Here is a 23,250-nt window from a genome sequence, read left to right as displayed (position 1 = left end):
CTTCCTTCTTTCCTTCCTTCTTTCCTTCCTTCTTTCCTTCCTTCTTTTTCTCTTGCCTCTTTTCCCCCATTTTATGATTATGAATATATACTCACTCTGACAAAACTCCCACACATTTTTGTTAACTAACTTAGGGAAAAAGGGAACATGAACTTGGAACTAAGTCAAATGTGCAAATTTTAGTTAAAAATGTGTACTTGCCTTGGAGGGGAGGTTTATTTTATTTTAGTTCATAAGGCTTCTAGGCGATAGGAGAGATCTAAATTAAGGGAAAAAAGGAATGAAATAAATCAAAATGGTAAAAAAAAATTATTAAATTTTATGTGGTACTTTGTTTAAAAAACAAACAAACAAACAAAAAAAAACAACAAGCGAACACAAGAATATTCTAGAAAAACTAATATTTATTTTTTGGAAACTTTAGTTCTCCATGTCAACTAGTTGGTATTCTAAACATGAAAGTAAAATACTCAAATAGTAATATTTGTTGTTGGTATGATCTCTCCCTCAATTCTATTTAAAGAAGTAAGTACTAAATCGAACAAAAAGGTGTATCATTCAAATTGCTTAGCAGCAATCAACTTCATGTACCAAACGAAATAACTCCAAAATATAAGACTCGTAAAACTTAAGAATTTCCTCTAGTTGCATGCAGTACATTTAAAGACCATGTAGGGGCAGTCTGGAGTAGCTAGTATTTCATGCATTAGAGGATGGTGAGCTGGCTACTAGGATTCAATTGCAGTCTTCCTGGAAGTGGGTGTGTAAAACTATATAATTCTTTATTGTATGAATGAAATAACCAATGAATCTTCTAGTAGCAAAAATAATCAGCAACCAAAAGCCACAATTAGATGAGTGCATCAGTGGTTGTCCTTAAAAGAGTGTATTGAAATGAAAATAGTCAAATTAGTCTCATTCATTGAATTTGCTGAATGCTATTGTATAGTATACTATTACAGAAAGGGATTTAAAATACCTAATGCTACTGCTGGTTTCAGGGATCATTATTTGAGCGTTGTAACGTGGGTAACAGATGAAAGGATCTGTCTGCAGTGGCTCCGAAGAATTCAGAATTTTTCAGTCCTCACCATCTGTGACTTTGAAAGTGCAACTGGAAATTGGACATGTCCACAGGTAATAAAACTGAAATGGAAGAGTCACAATGTTTGATAAATGAGACTTGATAGTAGTAGAGTATCTCTGTATTTTTTCTCTTTGTAGAAACATAGGCTGATATAAAACAAAATCGCACAATAATTATGTTTATTTTCTCTTTCTTAGGAAAAACAACTTACGGAAGAAAGTACAACTGGCTGGATTGGCAGAGTGAGTGATTTCTAAAACTGCAACATGTTAAATGACACTGATAATTAAGAAATTTTCTTGTGAGCCACTTATCAGTTACAATGCTCTTGTGTGCAAGGCTGCTCCATTCACTCACTGCGTTTTGTATATGAAGGAAAAATATCTCATGTGGAGTTGCACAACATCCTCACTCCCACTTTTAAACAATGTGGATACTGCTTTCTGAACTCCCAAGGCTGGGATGACAGTGTGGGCTGGAGCCCACATCCTCCATGACATGTGCATCACTTTCAGCTTGCCAAAAAGCAGAGATCTTATTCCAGGCTTCTTTTTAATTCTGACCTATTGCTTAGGTAGTAGTAGGTAGGAGAAACTGGGTGTCAGGATTCAGAATTTCCTTTGTACTGGAAGAACTGTCAGCTGTGCTGGTTTGGCTGCTCTCCAGTCTTCTTGCCACCTCCAGAATGATCTAGGGAATAAAACATTAAGAAACGTGTCCTATACCCTTCAAACTGAAATGAAGGAGATGTAGAGGATAGGAGTCAATTATAGTCTTTCAAATTCTCCTTGTTGGCTTTTTTTTTGTTTGTTTGTTTGTTTTTCCCAGGAATAAACCACTTCAAGTACCCTTTAGTTTTTTTTTAATTAATTTATATTTTTCCCCCTCCCAGAATATCCACTGGAGAGAACTAAGGACAAGATGCTTACAACTGATCGGATTAAAATTTGCATACATTTCTGCCAGACCAATTGCTACTATTTGGATGATGTTTTCCAAGCTGCCTTTCAATACTTTTGTTCATGGTAGAGAGTAGGCACCTAATGAACTACACAGAAGATCTGGGGGAAGTGAAGCAGAGATGTAAAAGTTCAGACTTGGAGGGAGAAATGAGTTTCAGAGTTTTTATGAGAACACAGAGTACACTTTCCACTCCCGCATTTTCCACACACTGATTATGCTTTAGTCACTAATTCACTTTTGAAGTCAAAAATGAAAGTTTAAAGAAATGCAAAGAGGGAGGCAACAGCAGGGATGAAATCATCCGCAGTATGAAGATGAGAGATCAACCCACCTGCTGTCAAATTTGATATGGAAAGGAAGGCCTTAGCGCTGACACATTTTGCTTCTCTGCAGCAAAGGCTTCACAATTAGACAATGTGATGATCAAGCTGCAGACTTTGTAAACAGTTGTGCAAAATGAGAGGGCAAAATGCGAGTCTGTGCCATTAAACTAGGTTGTTGGTTTTTTTGTTTCTTTTAAAGAGACAACCCACATCTTAGAAGCTGTTGGAAGGAAAATATGATTTCACTGTATGGTTCTTGGATTAGAGAAGGGAGAGGAAAGTAAGCATGATTGAAGAGGGGATAAGAAAGCTATCTTTATACCCTCTTAATCTTCTACTTAAGGATGATAAAATGATGTTTGACTGATAAGGCATATTTCTAAATATATAAAAGAAAGATATGTATATGATTCTATATATGTACATACACATATTTCATATGTTCTATGTACAAGCTTACATAAAATCATGTATATGTGCATAAAACATATACTTCTTTTTTTGCGTGTGTTCATAGGGTTTTTTTCCTTCTTTTTTTATTTTTATTTTTTCTAAATGTAGAGATGAAATTGTTCTTAATATAAGAATGCTCCGAACTTCGCAGCCTGTGTTACTGCAATAAGACATCCAGGTCATGAGCTCAGATAGAACCTGCCAGTTGAGATGACAAAAAGTCACACTTTGAAAAAGCAAGACTGATAAGGGAAAAGCTAGAAAAATGCATCTGGATGTTTTATGCAAATATACTACTAGCAAAGAAGGTACAATTACCTGGAGCATGTGAGGGAGGGAGATTAAGTTCTGTCATTGCTTATTTAATGACTGGGGGCAAGTTAGTTTAACTTTCAGTTTTCATTTACAAAACAGGTATAATATCTCAGATCATGCTGTGTCTATCGGGTAAATGTTAATGCATTTGATACATCGATCAGGAATAACTTCTGCTTCATTTGCTCATTCCTCTGTGTTTTTTTCCCTACCGTGTGGAGCGCATCCAAAGTATGTGCTGTAGAAGGGACCCATTTGTTTCTATCACTCCCATTTGATAACTGCATGGATATTCCTTCACGAACGTAGCATTCCAGTTAGGTTTTATGAGACATCTCATAATGACCTACTTACTAGTAAAATTTCTCTAGAAAAGCAGCTTGTTTTCTTTCAGAGTTCAAAAATTTGTTTACAACTGTGTGTTTTAAAATGGGGCGTTCAAAGAAACTGCTTTCAATATTTACATTATCCAAACCAAAGCCATAACCTATGGCATAATAAAGCAGTTACTTTAAAGGTAGATGCATATATCATTTCGTAAAATTATAGGAAACCAAGAACACTTACAGGAATTCAAATTTAAACAAGGTAAGGAAGAGCATCTGTCATTAGCAGAGGTCTAGCACTCAAGAAGTTCTGCCCCCTTTAGAATCAATGAGATATTTTGAGTGGGTTCACTTCTAGAGTAGTGGCTACAAGTTTTGCCTGCTAAGTCAGTAGGCAAAATATCCCGGTGAAATATTGTTTAAAGTATAGAAGCTTCTGTTTAGAGATATCAAAAACTGAATTTATCATTTTTCTTTTGGAGTTTTGGTGTTTGCTTTAATCAACATCTTTCTTGCGTTTAAGTTTCAGCCATCTGTACCTTATTTTGCCCCAGACAACACTACCTACTACAAAGTCTTCAGTGACACAGAAGGTTACAAACACATTCATTACATAAATGGCACAGAGGTAAGTTATAGGACAATAACTGCTGACTTTTTTTCTGCTGGTGGTCAAGAAGCCTCATATTCTGTTTTTTGCCTTGCCTTTTTCTCCTCTCCAGGCTCCAGTACCTATTACTGAAGGAAAGTGGGAAGTAATCAGCATAGCAGCTGTAAACAAAAATTTTCTGTAAGTATCATAATTAAGCTATTGCCTCCTAGCAGTGTTTAAACAGACCAGGAGAGAGAACAAGGGGTGGGTGCCTTTTAATTTATTAAAAATCTGATCTAAACATTTAAGATAATTCTTTAAATATTGTATTGTATTGGAAGCACTTTATCAAAACCAGTATGCTTTGTTTTTCTAGGTACTATATTAGTAATCAAAATGGTGATATGCCAGGTGGAAGGAACCTTTACAAGTAAGAAATTTGTTCTGCACTACGAGTAACATATCTGCTAATGAAAATGTAATACTTAAAATTTCTGTGTCAAAGATTAGGCTGTTCATAGTCTCAAATACCTCCATTAATAGGATATTTAATTAGAATCAATATAGTAATTAAACTTCAAAAAACTATAGTATTTTTCTGTAATCTTAGTAATAAAGAAAGAAGCATGCTGCCCCTGAAGAAAACCTCTCATGCTTTTACTTTTGCTGTGATGATAATTCCAGTATTAACTGAAATTAAAAATTTTAAATTTCCTTGCTTTGCTATTTAAGTCAATAAGAGCTTTATTCTTGAATTTTATCAAATTTTATTTGGTCATCTTATTTTAAAAAATATACTTCTGCTCCATTGTTTTTTTTTTTGTTTTGTTTTGTTTTTTGGTTTTTGTTTTTTTTTTTAATAATAATCTTTCCTCTCTGAAATTAAGCTCATCTACTTTGCAGAATGCTCTTGGAAAGCAGTCCAAAATCTACTCAGTGTGTTAGCTGTGATTTGAATCAAGAAAGATGCCAGTATTATTCTGCTTCCTTCAGCAAAGATGCACAATATTATCAGCTAAATTGTCTTGGTGAGTACATCTGGAATTAGTTGACATACGTATGATTCACTGTTTAGTTGGGTGGGGAAGTTCACCCTGTCAAGATCTTCATAGGCACTGCATAAAGGCCTTATGTATTGGCATTGGCAGTGGAAAAACATACTCCCTTCTAGGCTTAAAAGAACTTCAATAAAATTACAAGGTTATAAATTATAGTTCTATTCACTAATGGACCTGAAAGGGCAGCAAACATTCCTGTTCTGTATGCAAACCTGATTATCCTCAGAAGCCGCCCACATAATTAGATGCCATTTGTAATATGCTAAAAGTTGTAGTGAACTGCAGTTTCTTTAGAGCAAGTTAAAAGAACAATAACATCATATCTTATGGATTAAAATTCCTTCATCACAATTGTGACAAAGAGGAGGTAGTACCTTACTTTGAGGCCAGAGAGAATAGAGAAATTTCTCTGCCTACGAGGTATTTGAAGATAGGAAATCATTGCTAAGGCCCTGAAAGAGGACTTGTTTCTTTTTTTCCGGGCTGTTCCTGTAGAGCACTGCATACAGTCGTGCTGTCTAAGGGAACGTACTGTGCATGGGGAGCTCTATCAGTAGAAGTGATCTGTAAGCTCTGGGAACAAGAGGTCATCAGCTAGGTAAAGAGAAGTGCCCTATGTGGGAATAAAATTAAGATAGGTAGCACTGTTTAAAGAATCCACTGTATATAATTACATAGTCATACGTTAAGCACTGGGACTGCAGTCTGACCTGTAAGCACTAGATATAAATGAATCACAGGGTGGGGAAAAATAAAAATCTTTCTAAGATTTCCACTTGTCTTGCAGGCAACTATGTGACTGTGAGGTACATGCTTTTCAAGTTAATTTGAATATTCATATGATGCTTCAGCTTCAGTTTGGGCCCCACTAACTGAAAACAATATACGTAGAATGGATGAAAACGAATTCTGAGCCTTTGTGATTCACCCAATTCCAATTACTTTTTCAGAGTTGTTTTATGAGACAGCAAGCAAACATAAAGGTTTTGTGCTCTGTCAACAGGTCCTGGCCTGCCCTTGGCTACTCTGCACAGAAGTAGTGATGATCAAGGTATGAAATTGTCTTAAAATATAATTTCTGTTAAACCGGGAACATGCATTGTAAATTTATTTTAATTCTCATTGCCTAGTATAATAATTAAAAAGTCATCCTTTATTTCTCTACTATAGTTAACCACAAGAATAAAATAAGTAGTTCAGCTTGCAGCTATTAATACTTCATTTAATATTATCTTACACTGTGCTAGAAGACAGTAAATAATCTATGTCTTATTTAGCGGACAATTGCTTGGGTTTTGTGAAAATGCAGTTAGAAAATGTGGAAACTGGCATTCTGGTTTCTAAATTACTGAGGGAGAACTATGCCAGAAGCATTGATTATGAGAGAAAACAAACTGCAGTATACTGAGACTACCAAGTAGGTGGCCATCTTCTCAGGTTGACTTTTCAAAGTGATTCATATTCAGAGAGTAATGGATTTGAAAATAGTGTTTGAGCTTCGACACTTATGAACTGTTATTTAGTCCTCAGGTACTTGGAAAATAATACTGAGCTGGAAAATTCATTGAAAGATATTCAAATGCCTTCAAAAAAACTTGGCTCCATTACTGTAGGAGGATACAGTAAGTTCAAAAATGTTTTGCTTTTCTTCTCCACTTTGCCAAGTCCTTCAAAGTCTTTGTTAAAAGAGCATGACAAAAAAGATGAGTGTAGAGGATATGTTTGCAGTTATTTGGTGTTTAGAAGTATAGAAAATATAGAAAAATATATTATGTGTGTATGTGTATATATGTGTGTGTGTGTGTGTGTGTGTGTGTGTGTGTGTGTATTCGCTGCAATATACAAGCATTCTGACCTAAAACACTCTTTTTCCATAATGTGATGTCTTTAAGTTCTCATAATGATATGAATTTGCTCTATTTTTCCTTGATCTTTACCTGAAAAATAGTAGTAGGCTCTACCACCAATTTGGAGGGAAAAAAAGGAAAAAAGTGAGGTGGAGCAGGCACAACATTCATAAGCGCGTTACCTTAAATTCTAAATTCAAGCAGGTCTTAATGTACAGACATAAATTTCTTTGGTTGGAGAGAGCAGGTGGGAGGTGACATACAATTAGTACTGAAAAGTTTTCTAACCTAAATGGTAAGGTTTTGCAAATCAAAAAACACTTTTGAATTTTTTTTTTTTGAACACCTTTGAACTTCTGCAGGGGATATTTCAGTTGAATAGTCACATTGTTAAAAGCATGTTCACGCTCAAGGTCGCATAAACTGAATAACAGAATGTTAGAAAACTAACTGGTAATGCTTTGCTCATAGTGCTTATTTGAATCTGCACATCCAAATACAGACAATTCCTTGGAATGTTCCTAGGCTGAGGAACATCAGATAGGTACCAGGCCTAACATTGCCATTCTGTCTGAACTGTTTTTTGCTCAAGCCTTTGCTACTAGCTTTTCTATTTGTGACAGGCTTCCTCTTGATAAATTGAATATTCTTAAATTTTATTTTACATGCTGTGTTGATTTCTCTCAGTCCCTGTAACCTGTTCTTGTAGATGTCTCCCTACTTCCGCTGTTACTTTGTTTAATAACAGTCTTTACCTTTGTGTTTTCTGTCTTTTATTTTAGTCACATTTTTAATAGGGCGAAAGGTGAAATCTTCCAGGAAAGATGGAGGTTTAAAGTATTCTTTATGCTATCAGTTGTGTATTCATCTTTTTATTCTTCTTTGCTCTCACTACTTCATCTCATCAGAGTAAAAACTTCTGGGTAAGGGGATTCTATTTTTAATGTCACAAATAGAATAAATAAATTCATTTCTGTTGTCCTAATTCAAGTTCCAAGTCCACTTGCAAATCAGTGTATTACTTGCACTTACGTACAACGTACTTATCAAAGAAATTGACTCCTATGACTGCAAAAGTACATAGACAATGTAAAATAAAGGAAAAAAAATGCATTTTTAAATGTTCGATTAAGGCTTAGAATTTTTCAGTGGTTTTAATGTATTGTATTTTTCTGTCTGGACAGACTGCTGCAATACTGTAATACACTCTAATCATTACTGCAGTACAGTCCATTATAATTGATTCATGCAATTATACATGTACTTTACAGCATCCATTCTTTTAAAATTAATGAGTAATGGTAAAGCCAGTTGGTTTGCAAAACTTATGTTGTGTACATTTCAAATATTCTCCTAGCTCTCTGACAACTTCTCTAGAAAGAGCAATATGGATAGAACCAGAACAATGTTGCTTGAGGATATAATAGATATTTGGGTATGTTCCTGTGATGCTTTACAAACTGCTCTGTAAAGCCTACATGGTATGTTGATAGTATTTAGAATTTATTTTTTTAGTGTTGGGAGAGAAACTTGAGTATTGAAATATTTTTGAGTTTGTTGTATAATACCCTCTGCAGATACTTGTCTAGTTTTACAGGTAAGCTTTATAATGTAGGATAGTGTTAAAGGAAATCATGTTAATGCCACAGATTGTATTATTTTAGGCTTTCTAGTTTAAAACTTTCTTCTAACTTTTCTCTATGTATTTGTTTGCTTAACTGGAAACCTTTACTTGTGTATGTTACTACAGTTCAGATGAAGTTACTTTTTAAGGGAGTGATTCGAATGTGCCCTTGTATGAATTGCAAAGTATGTCAAGTTATTTTACCGGAGAACTGACCAAAATCACTTGCTTCTCTTTTAGACCTCTGGTATCAAATGATATTGCCTCCCCATTTGGATTCATCAAAGAAGTACCCTTTGCTCCTCGAAGTGTAAGTCTTCAACTTATGTGGGAATGTTGCATTAATAATCAATCACCTGTATGTACTTCAAATCCTTTTAATAAGTTTGGGAAGCGTGGAACTGATGTGTTTTCTAATTACTTCTTGAAGGAGTTTTAATAGAGAATGAAAATAAGGGATGTATCCCAATTTCTGATAAATTTCTGTGCCATAAGATGATGCTGTGCTTAATAAGAGCATATTTTGTGACTAGCAGCGAAGCAGATATGTTCTGTATCTTATTTAAAAGCCAGGATGTTAGTGTTAACTTGCTATGTTCTCTGTTCTTAGTCCTTTAGGAATATTTTAAAACTGCATTTCAAAATGAAACCTTGAATAAGCCACGTATCTGTTGATATTTGACTGTTTGGAGCATTGTCTCATTTTGCAAAAATATCCAGTGTATCTGCCTTCTGCATTTTGTTCAAATGCCAGTCTTGCCACTTATCTATTTTAAGGGATGAGAGAAGAAAGTGAGATAAGCCATGTCTGGTTTAAAAAAAAAAAAAAAAAAAAAAAAAAAAAATCAGGCTGGTAAACAGCCATACAAAGTTTAGTTCAGCTCAGTTTGCTTATCCTTCACTTAACAAAAAAAGTTGAAAGAAATAGTTTTCATGAAAGTTTTTTTTTAAGGTTTTTTTTTTGGTTTTTTTTTTTAAGCTGCTTATTTATTTATTTATTTATTTTTAAAGACCTTAATCTCCTCAGAAAAGGAGACCCAATACTCTGGATTTAAGATGTGAGAATTATTTGTATTGTCTTCAGATGAACAAATAACCAGATTCTGTTATTCAGCTTAGAAATTGCTGAAAATAATGTAAAGGTTTTTTAAAATTGGGATGACCATTAACTTAGAACTATTCTGTAGGGGTAGTTATTCTTGAATGGGTTTTGTTCTCTTCTTATTGAAAACAAGCAGAAGAAAAGAACATCTTTACCAGAGAAATACACCCTTGCTGGTAAGGAGTTCTTCCTATTCTTAGAAACAAGGTATAAAAAAAAAAAAGTTGAACAGCTAATGAATGCGTGCAGTTTGATCCACTCTTCCTCAAGCACTTCTGTTTGTGGCAGTGCATTTTCTTCTAACTGGAAATTACTGAAATGTTAACTTTTCCTTTGTTTTCCAGGATATTACCCCCCAAAGAGAATAATCATTACCTGCTAGATATACCTTTATATGATCTGGGACCACTGTAACAGTTTTTGCCTACTGAACACTTTAATGAGCCATCAGTGTTCTTGTGTTGTACAAACTCCTTTTCATTTTGATTCTTTTTTTTACTGAAACCTGAGCCATTGTCTGGGTCACCTCTGCTGCAAAGTTGCCTTTACGCCTTTATATTAGAAAACCTTTCAGCAGTGGCAGGATTCAGAGTGTACAGAAACAACTATTGTGTACAGACATCAACTATTCCTAATAGCCTTTCTTTGCTCTCAAAACAGAGAAAAGTAGGTTATACAACCATGAGAGCCACAAGACCACTCTTTGGTGGGCCTTCTGTTGGACAGTGGTTAGGCAAATGTGAACATAATTGCACCTTGCAGGTACTCAGTCTGATTTTGTAGAATTCAACTGCTTCCAAATACTTTCAAATAAAAAATTACGTTTTCAATATTTTATTCCTTTTTCACAGCACGCTTAAAAAAATAGCTTGCTTAGACAGTAACAGTTAATTCACTGATGAAACACTAAAAATGCAGAAGAGATCTTTTTCATGTTGTAGATGAAGGCTATTTGTTTACTTCAGACTTTAAACAGAAAAATTGTAAGTAAATGGAACAGAAATTGGTAAGTCATCACTAAAACTCAGATGAGTGGATACGTCAACACAAACAGGGAAGATTTTGAGTGAGATTTCTGATAAGCCACTTAGAAGACGAAAGCTTCCTATTACAGTAAAAAGCAATAAAACAAAATTCCAATTTCAAAAGCATATTAGAGTCAGAGCGATGCTTTTCTTGTTCGTTCTGTCTAGTTTAAAAGTTTGCCCTTCTTGTGCAAATTATGTTTCAAATGCTATATGAGAGAATGTGGAGAGTAAGTGCTTGAATGCTATGGGTCTTTTCACTCAGGTATGCAGGACCCTGCAGTCAGAAAGTAGATCATGCCTTCCGGATTAACTGGGCTACGTACCTTGCCAGTACAGAGCAGATCATTGTGGCCAGCTTTGATGGCAGAGGAAGTGGATACCAGGGAGATGAGATCATGCATGCAATAAACCGAAGACTAGGAACCTATGAAGTGGAAGATCAGATTTCAGCAGCCAGGTAAGCTACAGTGAAATGGTCAACAACTGTGTCATCTTATGCTCAAAAAGAGAGAAGAGTTAATGCTGTACTAAATTTACTATATTTCTGATTTTATAGGGATAGTAGCTGTCACTTTAGTTAAGGAAAGTACACCAACAATGAATTTGTAGTTTAAAGTTTTTCTCCAAGCTTTTTTGCAGCTTTCTGTTGCAACTGAGACTTACTTGTATGCACTGAGGTGCCCTTTGTTTATGTTACAGTTCATCTTTGTAACTTAGTTTATATTGAAGAATCTTATGGAAGTTAATTCTTTCAGAATTACACATGGAATTGAAAAAGTGGCAGAGAGGTAGGATGGGGACAACTTGGTTATCAGAACTAGTTCCAGCAAATGATACAGATGTCAGTGGATGTGATTTAAGAGTTTTTGCAAACTTCTCAGGGTCTGCCGTCGTAAGGAGTCACTACTGTGCAGTGGGAAATGCTTATTCACAGAAGAGAAAGAGGCCAAAAGGATGAAGACTAGGCACATCTGCACCATGGCAGATTCCTGCAATCTATTAAGTGTTCAATTATTGTGTTTGCTTTTAGAAAGTTTTCTGAAATGAGCTTTGTCGATAAGGACAGAATAGCTATTTGGGGTTGGGTAAGTACTCAAATTTGCTTGGCTGGCTTACTTAGTTGTAACAACTAGTTGTTGTACTGCCTCCTGTGGGTGTGATGTACTTGAGTATTGAATGTGAAGCACCTCTGGTGTAGCAGCACAGTCCAGTATCTTGAACTGATGAAGTGTATCATGCAGTTGCATGTATGCATGAGACATTCCCCATTTGTGTTTAGGTGCTTTTGAAACAAAAATTCAGACTACTGGAGGGATTAAAAACTATTTAAAGAGATACAGCCAAGTTACTGTGTACTAGATCATAAGATCATAGAATCGTAGAATGGCCTGGGTTGAAAAGGACCTCAAAGATCATCTAGTTTCAACCCCCTCGCCGTGGGCAGGGTTGCCAACCACTAGACCTGGCTGCCCAGATAGTAATATTTAAAGAAAAATTCCAAATATATTCAATAATATCTCTTAATACTAATTGGATGACTCCAGATTAAAAATAATAATAATGTAAGGCTGTGTGGTATGCTTGTAGCGTTTTCACTAGCAGTCCGAAAATACCTAAACATACTGTTTGGTTTTGATTATTTTATTTCAGGCTAGATATCTCTGATTTGGCTATGTTTTTAAATCTGTTACAGAGGATGGGAGCACTTAATAGCATATATATAGCTTCTCAGCTTCAAGGTAAATCATACATGCATGTAGCATTAGTTGTAGCTATTTGGTACAAGCTCTGTTTAAACACTTCTCCATCCTAGGCTGCCATTTCATTGTTTTTCTGGTGTTCAATGGGTGTTTTTTGCATGCTTTATGTTGAATTAAATACAGGAATGCATGCAGGATCTTGAACTAAATTGTGAGCTGAAATTTCTTCATTGCTGATGACAAGTGCCAGTGAATAATTGTTTGAAGGCAAGTTATGATGACAGTGATGCTTTTAGTACCTTTCCAACACCTCTGTGATGTATGAAGTTGAGCCTTCTGTAATGAGCATTTTCAGGAGGAAAATTCTTTCTGCAGAAACAGAGGACTTAATGCATTCCCATTTTACTGCTCATGAGCCTCGGGATGAATAGTTGAAGAGCAGTCCTCCTGGGGCTAGGCTGGGGGTCATGTATCCTGGATACCAAATCCATGGGAATTTCTTTCTCTTGGGTTTTCAGATTGTCAGCCTCTCACTATGTGCATTCATTTTGCCAGGTTATGCAAAGTATTCATACACAGGTTTAATTAGTAAGTACATGCATTATGTTGCTGATTTCATTGAGAAGACTTAAGTATTGAAGCTGGAGCAAACATTTAAGAGCTTTGAACTAAGTCACAGTTCCATCTGCCTGTAATCTGTTCTCAAGGCAAAAACGAGATCCAAAAATCACTCTTCTTTTTGAATGTACGTGGGCACGCTTTCCTAAATAATCTCTCCAAACTACAGTGAGGGCAGTCGTTTGGGAGGTTGGTGACATTGTTTAGGTATCTTGCTGCCTGAATGCTCAAGTGTGTCGGATATTTACTCATCTGTGTATCGGGCTAGACTGTGAATGTTCTGTGCCTAGCAAGAAGTGTCTTGCTGCACAGTTCCTCCCACAGAATCAGCAGAAGATCCTTCACTCCCAGTCACAGTCTTGCTCTTACGCTTTGTAGGAGAGGAAGTAAGTGAGCTGCCATAGGCCTGCTCTGAGGGAGCTGTAAATTTTCGGGTGCCCTGGTACAACTACTCATCAAGCATGTTACGGGCCTCAGCTCTGCTTCCACCTACTTCCCCAGCACAGAGAGGGACACAGTGGTTCAGCAGTGTCTTGTTTCCTGTCTTTCGCTGCTGCCTACAGTGCTACCAAACACTGTCATTCTAAGCTGAGTCACAGATCAATGGCGTTTGCACCCCTTTTCCACAGCACACTCTCATTCATCAGAGCCACAGCTGCCATGCACTGTTTGATGTCTGTTTCCCACACTGTGCAGGCTGAGTGAGATCTGACCCAAATTCAGAATGGAATTCATTAATATGAAAAATGCTGATCCTATAAATGTCTGAACCACTTAGCAGATGGGCCCCATCCTTTCCTTTCCGACTAAAATAACAGCAATGTTTTCTTCTCAGTCTTATGGGGGATATGTGACCTCCATGGTGCTTGGCTCTGGAAGCGGCGTATTCAAGTGTGGAATAGCGGTTGCCCCTGTGTCACGTTGGCAATATTATGGTATGTGATGGCTTCCTTGTTACAAGGATTCCCATATGTCTTGCAGTGCACATGCTGCAAAGTGTTGACTCATAGTGCAGAACTTTGATTATCTACTAGATGCCATATAAATGCCATTTGGTCTGTTTTTATGAACTCATGGGTATTGCATTTCAGAATAAAACCAGTTGCCTAAACCTTATTTCCATTTTAAAAAGTTACAACCACAATTTCAGATAATCTCTATGACCTTTAATGATGCAAAATTTTTATATTTGTAGTAATACTGTAATATGTCTGCACATGTATTGCTGAGCTGCCACATGCTCTGAGGTACTGAGACCAGTATCAAGTATACTTTGTGTATTTAAAATGCTACTTTTTTTTAAAAAAAAAGAGAGAACTGTGAGACCTAAAATCAAACTTGCATTGCAAACTGCTCTCTCAAAACGACAATCAAATTTAATTTTACACGTAGCTTGATGTGAGGAAAAGCTGAACAAATTGACAGGTCTGTACAAACTTCCATGTTATAGTTTATAAGGTTGTGAGACACACAAGGCTATAAATATGGTTTTATAGAGAACTTTCTCCCAGATAATAACGTATAGTTAACAGTACAGTATATGTTAGTACAGTGCGGCAATGTGGACATTAAAATATGTTGACATAACAAACACTGGTTTGTATGGTTAAAATAAAGCAGTAAATTTGCAAGAGTAATAAGATATCATTCTCAAAAATCTGTGGAAATTTAGATATTAAACTTTGACTACATATAAGATAGAGTCCTAAGCTTCTGCAACATTTCATATCATAGACTTTAAGTGTTACATGTTTAGTTTAAAAAAAAAAAAAAAAAAAAAAAAAAAAGTAATATATATTTTTAAAATGCTCATCATTTACTGAACTGTTTTAGCAGCTATTTCAGCAATTTTCTTAGGCTAGTTGAAAGAATAACAATAAGGTAGCATTGACATAAAGTACTTTATTAATATTAAACATTCAAGTGTCCATGGCAACAAGATCAAATACTCTGACTAATAATGGTTACCTACACAGCTTATTGTGGGAAAACTTGTTTTTTATCTTCCATCTCTTTTTAATTTCTAGTATTTATTCTTATTGTGTCTATCAGTGTGTGAAACGTCTGGCAGTCAGAAATATTGGGAATTAAGTAGTACATTCTATTTGTTTTTTTTTGTTTTTTTTTTTTTTAATTACAGACTCAATATACACGGAGCGATACATGGGCCTTCCTACAGAAAGTGATAATCTGAGAAACTATAACGTAAGAAATCACTTGATTTCATTTTTAAGTATGTTCTTTCTTTCCTAAGCTGTTCTTCATGCAGTTTATTGCATCCCCGTGTGAAGAATTAAGTTTGTTTCTTCGTTCCAGTGTTAATTATTGCATTCCACTTTTAGAGGTTGTAGTCTCATGCTTCTGAGTTTGAATGAGGCAGTTACTCCTTGCTGTACAGCGTGGGCTCTTTGTTGTTTCTTTGGTTTACTCATTTTTGTTGGGTTTTCTTTCTTTTACATTCAGTTCCATTTGGCTACTATGCAGACTGTGAAATAAGCTGTAAAACTGTTTTATTTTAATCACAAAGAAACAAATTTGTCTTAATATGCTCATGGACAAACTATGTATTATCTGAAAAAAAGCCCAACAAAAACAAACAAAACCCTTAAACATTTCCATCAAAACAAATCTACACCAGTTCTCTCTGAAATTTAATTAAAAAGCATGGATATCGTGAACTTTCCAACTTTGGAAGCTGTAAGCTTTATTCAGGGAAAGAAAAATCTCCCAGGTATTTGGAAACCTTTACAGGGAGGCAAGTCTGTGAGTACTCTGAGCATACAAATACACTGCAGACCAACTGAGAGCCAGCTTGGGACCTCTCTATGAATATAGGATTTCTGAAAGTTGATCAAAAGTAACTGATGTTTGTCCAGATATTAAAAAATTTCCAGGCAATGTAATGGGAACAAAATACCTGTGGATTTTGCTTCATTGCACAGAGAAGTTTCTGATGGAGGAGTAACGTCTACCCTCAATGTGCCAGCAGCTTTTTGTTGCTTAAAAGGCTTTTTGAAACTGCAAGCTGCGGAGAGTACGACAGCTGCCCAAATTTTCTGTAAGGTTTTGTTAAATTTCAGATCGAGGTGGAAATACACTGACTATTGGAGAAGAGTGAGTGATGTGAGGAGTACTTTGTTATTGCGGTATTTCATGGAGATGTTTAGCTATAATCACGTTGAAACCAAACATAAATTTTAGAGACAAAGAGATGGGGTATTCTCTCTGTTTAGCTTGGTGAATCGGTTTGATTCTTTTCCTCCCCAGTACACAATCAGTCCTACACTATTTCAATATCATGAGGTGGGGAAGAAAGAGTGACTTAACAGTGTGTAAAACATATGATTATATACACTGAAATACAGACTGAAGTGTCTGTTTTGACATACTACAACAGTGATCCAGTTTGTCATACTGCTGTATGAGCTGAGGAAATCAGTAGTGATTTGCAGGGTGATTGTCTGCTGTGTCCGCCTCTAATAGGCGAGGTGCTTGCACCCAGCAGGGCTGACCAGCAGCCTGCAGCAGCCTGCCTGCTTTTTTCCAAATGCAATTCTTTATGGCAATGGGAACAGTAGGAGGTCTGTGAGATAGCAGAGTAAATAGAAGTTACAGTCGTTGTGTGGAACGAACGTTAACGCTCTGGGTGCACAAAGTCATTCACCAGCTTCACGGCACAGATGGCAACAGAGGACTGTTTAATCCTTTCAAGCCAGGAGTCGGATTTTCTTGGCATAGTATTCATTGCTGGCAATAGCCACGTTGAAACTGCCAGTACCAAAGAGCTAAAGGTTTCAAATGTGTTACTCTGAGGACTAATTGGGGAGAATGGTGGCTAGATGGAGGAGGGGCAATTGCACAGATCAGATTGTCGCACTTCATTGCTCCTTCTAGATACATGAAAATTTGACATGTCTTCATTTATTGCTGAAAGCTCCAAATAACCTATTACTTAAAATTTGCTTTTCCACATAAACTTAGAGGGTGTGTAGCTTCAGAGGTGAGTTCGTTGCTTTTCATATAACTACAATGAAAGAGTCATAGTATGTTGTTGCTGAAGACCTTTCCCGTCCTCCACCCAGTATGTTTCTCTGGCTTACAGACCCTTCCTTCAGTGGCTCAGGCCCAATAAATCTGCTCCTGGCCCCTTACTGAAGCTGAAGGCCAACTCCTGAATAGTGTTGTTCAGCAAAACAAGTACTGAAAAGCTCTCCTAGCTAAAGCTGTTAAAGTATGTTAACTTCATACTGTCAGGTTTGCATGCTGCATTATATATATTCCCTGTTCTACCACATAAAACATGAAGCTGGTTTGAAAGTGGAAAGTTGCATAAACCCTGTACTGTGTGATCTAATTTAAAAGAAATGGGGATATGTGCACACCTGTTGAGAATAGGTGTATATTGCTAAATGCCTTCCTAAAGCAGAGTGATATTAATGACTGTGATTGTGTCATCTCAGGAAACTGCATCTAGTGGTGTTGAGAGGTAAACCCTACCTATGTATTACTGTGACATTAGATATCACACTTATTGATGGATGAGATCTGACATTCAGTTACCAGGCTGAAGGATGGTTCATAATCCTCTCTGTAGGGTACTTAGGTGTGATCAGTGCCACTTAATGGTTGTGAGGTATTAACAGTTGGCATTTTGTAAAAGACAGTCATGAGCATGGGTAGGGCTCCCACTATAAGCATGAAAATGTGAGTACAGGTCCTGTGCTGATGGCAGAAATCTCATCTGATGTCAGAAATGTCCCTGATGTGAAGGACTGGAGGCTAAAGTATGCTGGAGTTTTGCCGGTCAGATGTAGTAGCCACATAAAGCATATCAAAGAGGACTGTTCAACTTGTGAGATTATTTTGCAGTTCACTCTGAATTTGATATGCTTTTGGCAAGTGTTTGAAACAGTCATACATTTGGCAATCTTTTTCTAGCAGATTTGAAATGTTCAGTCCTTAAGAACTGCTGCATCATTAGGTTATGCAAAACAGGGTACAATTTTGTAAATATGCCATCTTGTACTGATTTGACATTTGTTCTATTATCTGAGAATATGCTTAAAGAGAGAGAGACCTTCAGTTTCAGCCAAACCTTAAGTTGTTTGTTGAGTGCTGATAAAATGTTGACTGCTGTGTGATCTTTAGAAAAGCCAGTTACACTCAGCAGGGCCTAATTCTCAGTACTTGCACACAGCCCGTTTTCAGACCCTTTGCCATTACAGCATAACTATGAAATGGAAAGGATTAATTACATTGCATTTACATACAGTCCACCTGAGGTTTGTTCAGTTATTTCAGCTGTGGCTTGAGTTGTGACTGTGTCTAACTTCATACTGTTAGCTATTGTGACATCTCTTTAATTTTTTTTTTTTTTTTTTTTTTTTAAGGAAGGGATGGGGTGGCAGAAATGCTTTGTATTTACTGCACAATTTAGGGAAAGGGAAGGCACTCAGTGTTATGTCTGGGTACAGCAAGAGAGAAATGACTTAGAAAAGAAATTCTTCCTTTTGTGTACACCTTCTTTCTGACATATTTTACAGCTTCATTTTGTTTAATGATTGAAGACAAAAAGAAATGACATGCTTTCCTTAAAACCACTTTTGGAAGGTCAAATCCCTAAAATTGTAGATCAAGTAAGGCTTCCACACATAAGTTTGCTGTCCCTTAAACTAAATTTATTTGCTAGGAGAAAGCTTATAAAGAAAATCTATCAAGTTGTTTTCCATGCCTATGGAAAGTACTTCATCAAAGGATATTGCCTGTGTTGTTTTCTTTTTTTATACACTAGTTGGCCACAGTAATAGTGCTCCTTACTTTATGTCCCCTCGGATTCTGGCACTCTTAGCTATCTGTACTGGTGTGTTTCAATGGATAGTGACACACTTCCAATGTGCACAGTCTTCTATGCATTTGATGGGGCTTCTGTTAAACTGCAGCCTTAGATTATGAAAAGATGGCAAATGCAGTGTTGTATTAGAGGTGTTTTGTTGGTTTGGTTGGTTTCCTTCTACTGTACTCAGTCTTTTAATTTGATTGAATTACTACAAATGAGAAGTTGCAGTATGGTATTTTGCTGTGACAGAAGAAATTTAATATCAGTGCTTTTCTTCAATGCTTTCTTTAATGATACTTTGTATTTAGTGCACCAAAAAAAGTCAAATGCATTATATTACCAAGAAATGAAAAAGTTCCTATTTCCTGTTTGTAAACTCATGCAAATTGCTGTGCATGGATGCAGCCTTCATGCAAACTGGGGAGGGAGGAAGGGGGGGATATGCACTTTATTTTCTGAACCTTTTACATATTTTTTTAGCCACAGTAGCTTTTAAGTTGCTCTAATATGGAGAACACATACTTACTTCTACAGGGACTTTGGCATTTTTAAAAGAGAATCTCTGTAATAGTGCTAATAGAAGGAAATTTCATTCAAAATGTTTGGCCCCATAACATCAGGTGTCTGTCTTATCAAGCATACAGTATCTTGTATTGTTCACCTGCATCTTCCCATCCTCATGGCAAAGGCTATCCCACTCCCTTCCCTTGCCCAAATGCAGTTTCTGATGTCTTTACTTTCCTCATTCCTTAGTACCTGATCACTATAGTAATTCAGTTATGTTCTGGTGAACATTTGTGTCAGTGTTTTCAATTTGTTGATTAAGTTCAATTGCTGATTTTTTTTCATTGCTGTATTGTAATTCCCAAAATGCAGATTGACTTTTTATTTATAGACTTTTTGTCTTGTGAGGTTTTTTTTTTTTTTTTTTTTTTTTTTTTTTCTGTTAGGCATGTATTATACTCAGAGGAGGTCATTGTTTTAAACTTTTGAGACGTATTTACTTGAGAACGATGACGTACACGTACGCAAGCTCTGCCGGCTTAGCTACAGGTATACTGTAGTGTACATGTTAGTGAGGAAAATAATGTGTAGTCTGTAATATCTTCTCCTTTCTATCATAGGGTGCACTGTTGCCATGGCAACATTTGTAACTTGCCTGCAGTAACACAGAAAACCAATGGTAAGTGGTGTGCTGCAGGCTAACAACATGCTAGCAAAGCATTAAATGTGTATCTAACTTGCAAAACTCTTCCCCTCTGGACTTGCTTGTCACTTTGTAGACATAACCTTTGGTAATAATTGCAGACCAGTGCAGAATGGTTAGAGTGTGAGCACAGTGCTGTTGGATACGTGAATATGCTACTTTGAGGGAGGAGGGCAAGAGTTGTTACTTTTTATCTGAAGAACCCCAGACTGTGTCAATAGGAATCAAAGTCAGTTGGTAGCAAATAATCATCTAACAAATAGCACCTTTTTTTCTTTTTTCCTTTTCTTTAATTTCAGAGTTCAACAGTAATGGCCAGAGCTGAAAAATTCAAGGAAGTTGAATATCTCCTTATCCATGGAACAGCAGATGGTGAGTTGCAGTTAATTAGACATTTTAGTATTACAGACAGGTTTGCAATTCTACTACTGACAAAACAAAAGCATGAAGGGGCAAGGCTGTTACATTTACGTCAATAAAATAAATCAGCTTTATGCTACTACTTTGTGTCTCAGTCAGCAGTGCTGGGGAGTCTGTGTTCATTGTTTTGCTTTTTCCCTCCATAGCAGTACTAAAACAATTTTTGTTTACCTTTTCTATTTTTTTTTTTCTTTCATTTTTCAGATAATGTTCACTTTCAGCAAGCAGCTCAGATTTCCAAAGCTCTTGTTGATGCTGAAGTGGATTTTCAGGCAATGGTATGGTTGTGTTTTTGGTTTTTTTTTCATTATCATATGAATGGACTCATTATGAGAATGATAGCAACAGCCCCCTCTAGTTAGGTAGAAAACAACTGCAATCTTAAATAAGTTTATGTATTTGTATTTCATGTTCAGTAATTGAAATCATTACATAACTGTCTATGTATCTACTACACAAGAACAAAAACAAATGCAGTTTTTTTTCTGGTATTTGATCTTCCATTTTATTGTTCTGTATTCTCAAATCAGCCAACTCAGTCCCAGTCTTAGAAACAGTTCACTCAGTAGTATACTTTCTGTATAAGGAAAAGTAAACTTAAGCTAGATCCATTTCTTTACCTGAGATACACTTTTGGCATCCCTTTTAGACTTGTAAAGACAGAGCAGTTATTTGCCCTGTGAATGGAAATTCTCAGCTTAAGGTAGCTGTGCTTCCTTTTCTATTTGTCCCAGCCCTTGAGGAACAATGGATAAATACAAAATGAAGCCAAGCGCACCACTGTATGGTCTTTCCTTCAGCAGGGATAACAATCTAGTGAGAAGGGACACCATTCTTAACAGAGAAACTGGATCTAGCTTACAGAATCACAGAATGGCCAGGGTTGGAAGGGACCTCAAGAATCATGAATCTCCAACCCCCCTGCCACATGCAGGGCCATCAACCTCCCCATTTAATACTAGACCAGGCTGCCCAGGGCCCCATCCAATCTGACCTTGAACACCTCCAGGGACAGAGCAAGCAGACAAGTAATGTACTTATTCTGTACTTCTAGCATGAATAGCTGGTGTATCCCACACAGAAAGCAGGGACAGAAATCACTGCAGTTTCTTGCTATGATTGTCTTTGCTGAATTAGCCTCATTCTAGATGGCTGATTTTTTTATTTTTATTTTTTTAGTCTGCTTTTATGTCTACTGTTTGATTTATATGACTTGTATGTAGCTAGAGGTAACAGTCTCTATATTTTCTTTCCTGCAGTGGTATACTGACAAAGACCATGGCATCAGCGGTCAAGCACATAAACACATTTATACCCATATGAGCCACTTCATAAAGCAGTGTTTCTCACTGCCCTAGCACAGCAATGGCAACACCTTTTTGCTTGTTAGTGATGGTATTTCTCCAGAAAACTCCTTAGCAAATGTACTGAACAAGTATAAACTTTTAAGATGACATTAGGGAGTCAGATCTTGGGATACCTGAGTATACAATGAAGCTCTAATCTTAATAATGATTTCTGTTGCCAAGCAACCATTGCATTTTTTTGATTGTTTAATCAAGTCATTAACAACACTAGAATGTATGTATGTAGGCTACAGACTTCTAGAAAGCACAGTACTTACTTGAATCAGGAACTTATGCTTTGATATTTCAATCCTTAAAAAAAAAAAAAAAAAAAAAAAAAAGCAAACCTCCAGCTTGTCTACTGATGTAACAAATGCTGAAAATAACATCGAAGAGAAACTGACATGGTAATCATGATGTTTCCCCCCAAAAATAATTATTTCTATGAAAATGTTGATAAAATTTTGAACAGATTTTGCTGAAATTACCTTATGCTTGATCAGTGATTATTTTAGAAATATATCAGGAATTCTGCAACATTAATAATTTCTATGCAGATTAAAACAGTTTACTTCAGTCCCTTGAGTTATTATTTAACTGCAAACTCTTGGATTACAGTTGCAGAATCTTGCAAGGAAAGCATTCAACCAGCTTTTACCAGAGATTGTGAACGATACTTAAACCAGTGGCATTGAATTTGTTTCCTATCACTATACTCTGATATTTACTTACTTCATAGGGAAAAAGGCTGCAACTGTCAAAACCTGTACTGGTACTCTAGCAGATCACAGTTGTTTCTCCATGGGACAGAAATCTTTTTTTTTTTTTTTTTTTTTTTTTAATAAATAAAATCCTATTTTCCAATAAGTAAGATATATTCCTTGCAATCTAACAAAATAAATGCTACAATGCAACTTAGCTGTCACTTGAAGCAAGGACTGGGACTGCAGCTCTCACATGATCAAGGTATTTAGCAAACCTGCCTTTTTCCTTGTAGCCTCCCTTTAAACTTCTGCTTTATCTTTGGCACTCTAGGTAGGCTTCTCCAGCTGAAGATAAGAATGACTTTCTCTTCATTTCACATAAATAGTACAAAAGGGTTGCATTTTTTCTGAAAAATGTGCTGCTTAAATTAATAAATGGTCATTAAGTTATGAAAAGTTGTATATTCTGTATTGCTGAAAATTCTGCTTAAGAACTTTGTTCCTAGAACGTCATAAAAGTACATCAATTCCATGAGAGACTTACAGTGAAATTTCTGTTTTTGTTTAGTGTACGGGATTGGAAGGTGATTAGCTAACACTTAGTTTCTTGATATTCGATGTCCATAAGTGATGGTACATTTCTATGTTATAAGTGATACCGGGTGCAAATACAAAGTACTTAACAGGTAGACAAAGAAGGA

General features: G+C 36.2%; 1 protein-coding gene across 4 annotated transcripts in view; it reads left to right on the top strand.

Moving 5' to 3' along the window:
• The window catches only part of DPP4 (dipeptidyl peptidase 4), a 38,652-nt gene extending 15,647 nt beyond the window's left edge, over positions 1 to 23,005 (top strand). Inside the window, exons 11-26 of one of the 4 annotated variants that reach the window (XR_006179655.1) lie at positions 1,002 to 1,137; positions 1,285 to 1,329; positions 3,991 to 4,095; positions 4,190 to 4,257; positions 4,436 to 4,489; positions 4,963 to 5,087; positions 6,121 to 6,168; positions 6,641 to 6,739; positions 8,829 to 8,898; positions 10,981 to 11,175; positions 11,749 to 11,803; positions 13,872 to 13,971; positions 15,177 to 15,241; positions 19,997 to 20,055; positions 20,379 to 20,451; positions 20,704 to 20,720. Coding sequence is in view for 3 of the 4 variants with exons in the window: in XM_042874917.1 (XP_042730851.1) it covers positions 1,002 to 1,137; positions 1,285 to 1,329; positions 3,991 to 4,095; positions 4,190 to 4,257; positions 4,436 to 4,489; positions 4,963 to 5,087; positions 6,121 to 6,168; positions 6,641 to 6,739; positions 8,829 to 8,898; positions 10,981 to 11,175; positions 11,749 to 11,803; positions 13,872 to 13,971; positions 15,177 to 15,241; positions 20,379 to 20,451; positions 20,704 to 20,777; positions 21,759 to 21,857 (1,411 nt within the window). In the remaining variant the exon portion in view is untranslated. The other 3 variants (XM_042874917.1, XM_042874918.1, XM_042874919.1) reach the window with 3 other exon arrangements.
• Positions 23,006 to 23,250: the final 245 nt, after the last annotated feature.

This window comes from Lagopus leucura, unplaced genomic scaffold (assembly GCF_019238085.1).
Source record: "Lagopus leucura isolate 7727_CA_CO unplaced genomic scaffold, USGS_WTPT01 Super-Scaffold_100012, whole genome shotgun sequence".
Classification (NCBI taxonomy): domain Eukaryota; kingdom Metazoa; phylum Chordata; class Aves; order Galliformes; family Phasianidae; genus Lagopus; species Lagopus leucura.
Note: the sequence above shows the minus strand (reverse complement) of the source record. Positions and strands in the feature narration are given on the sequence as shown.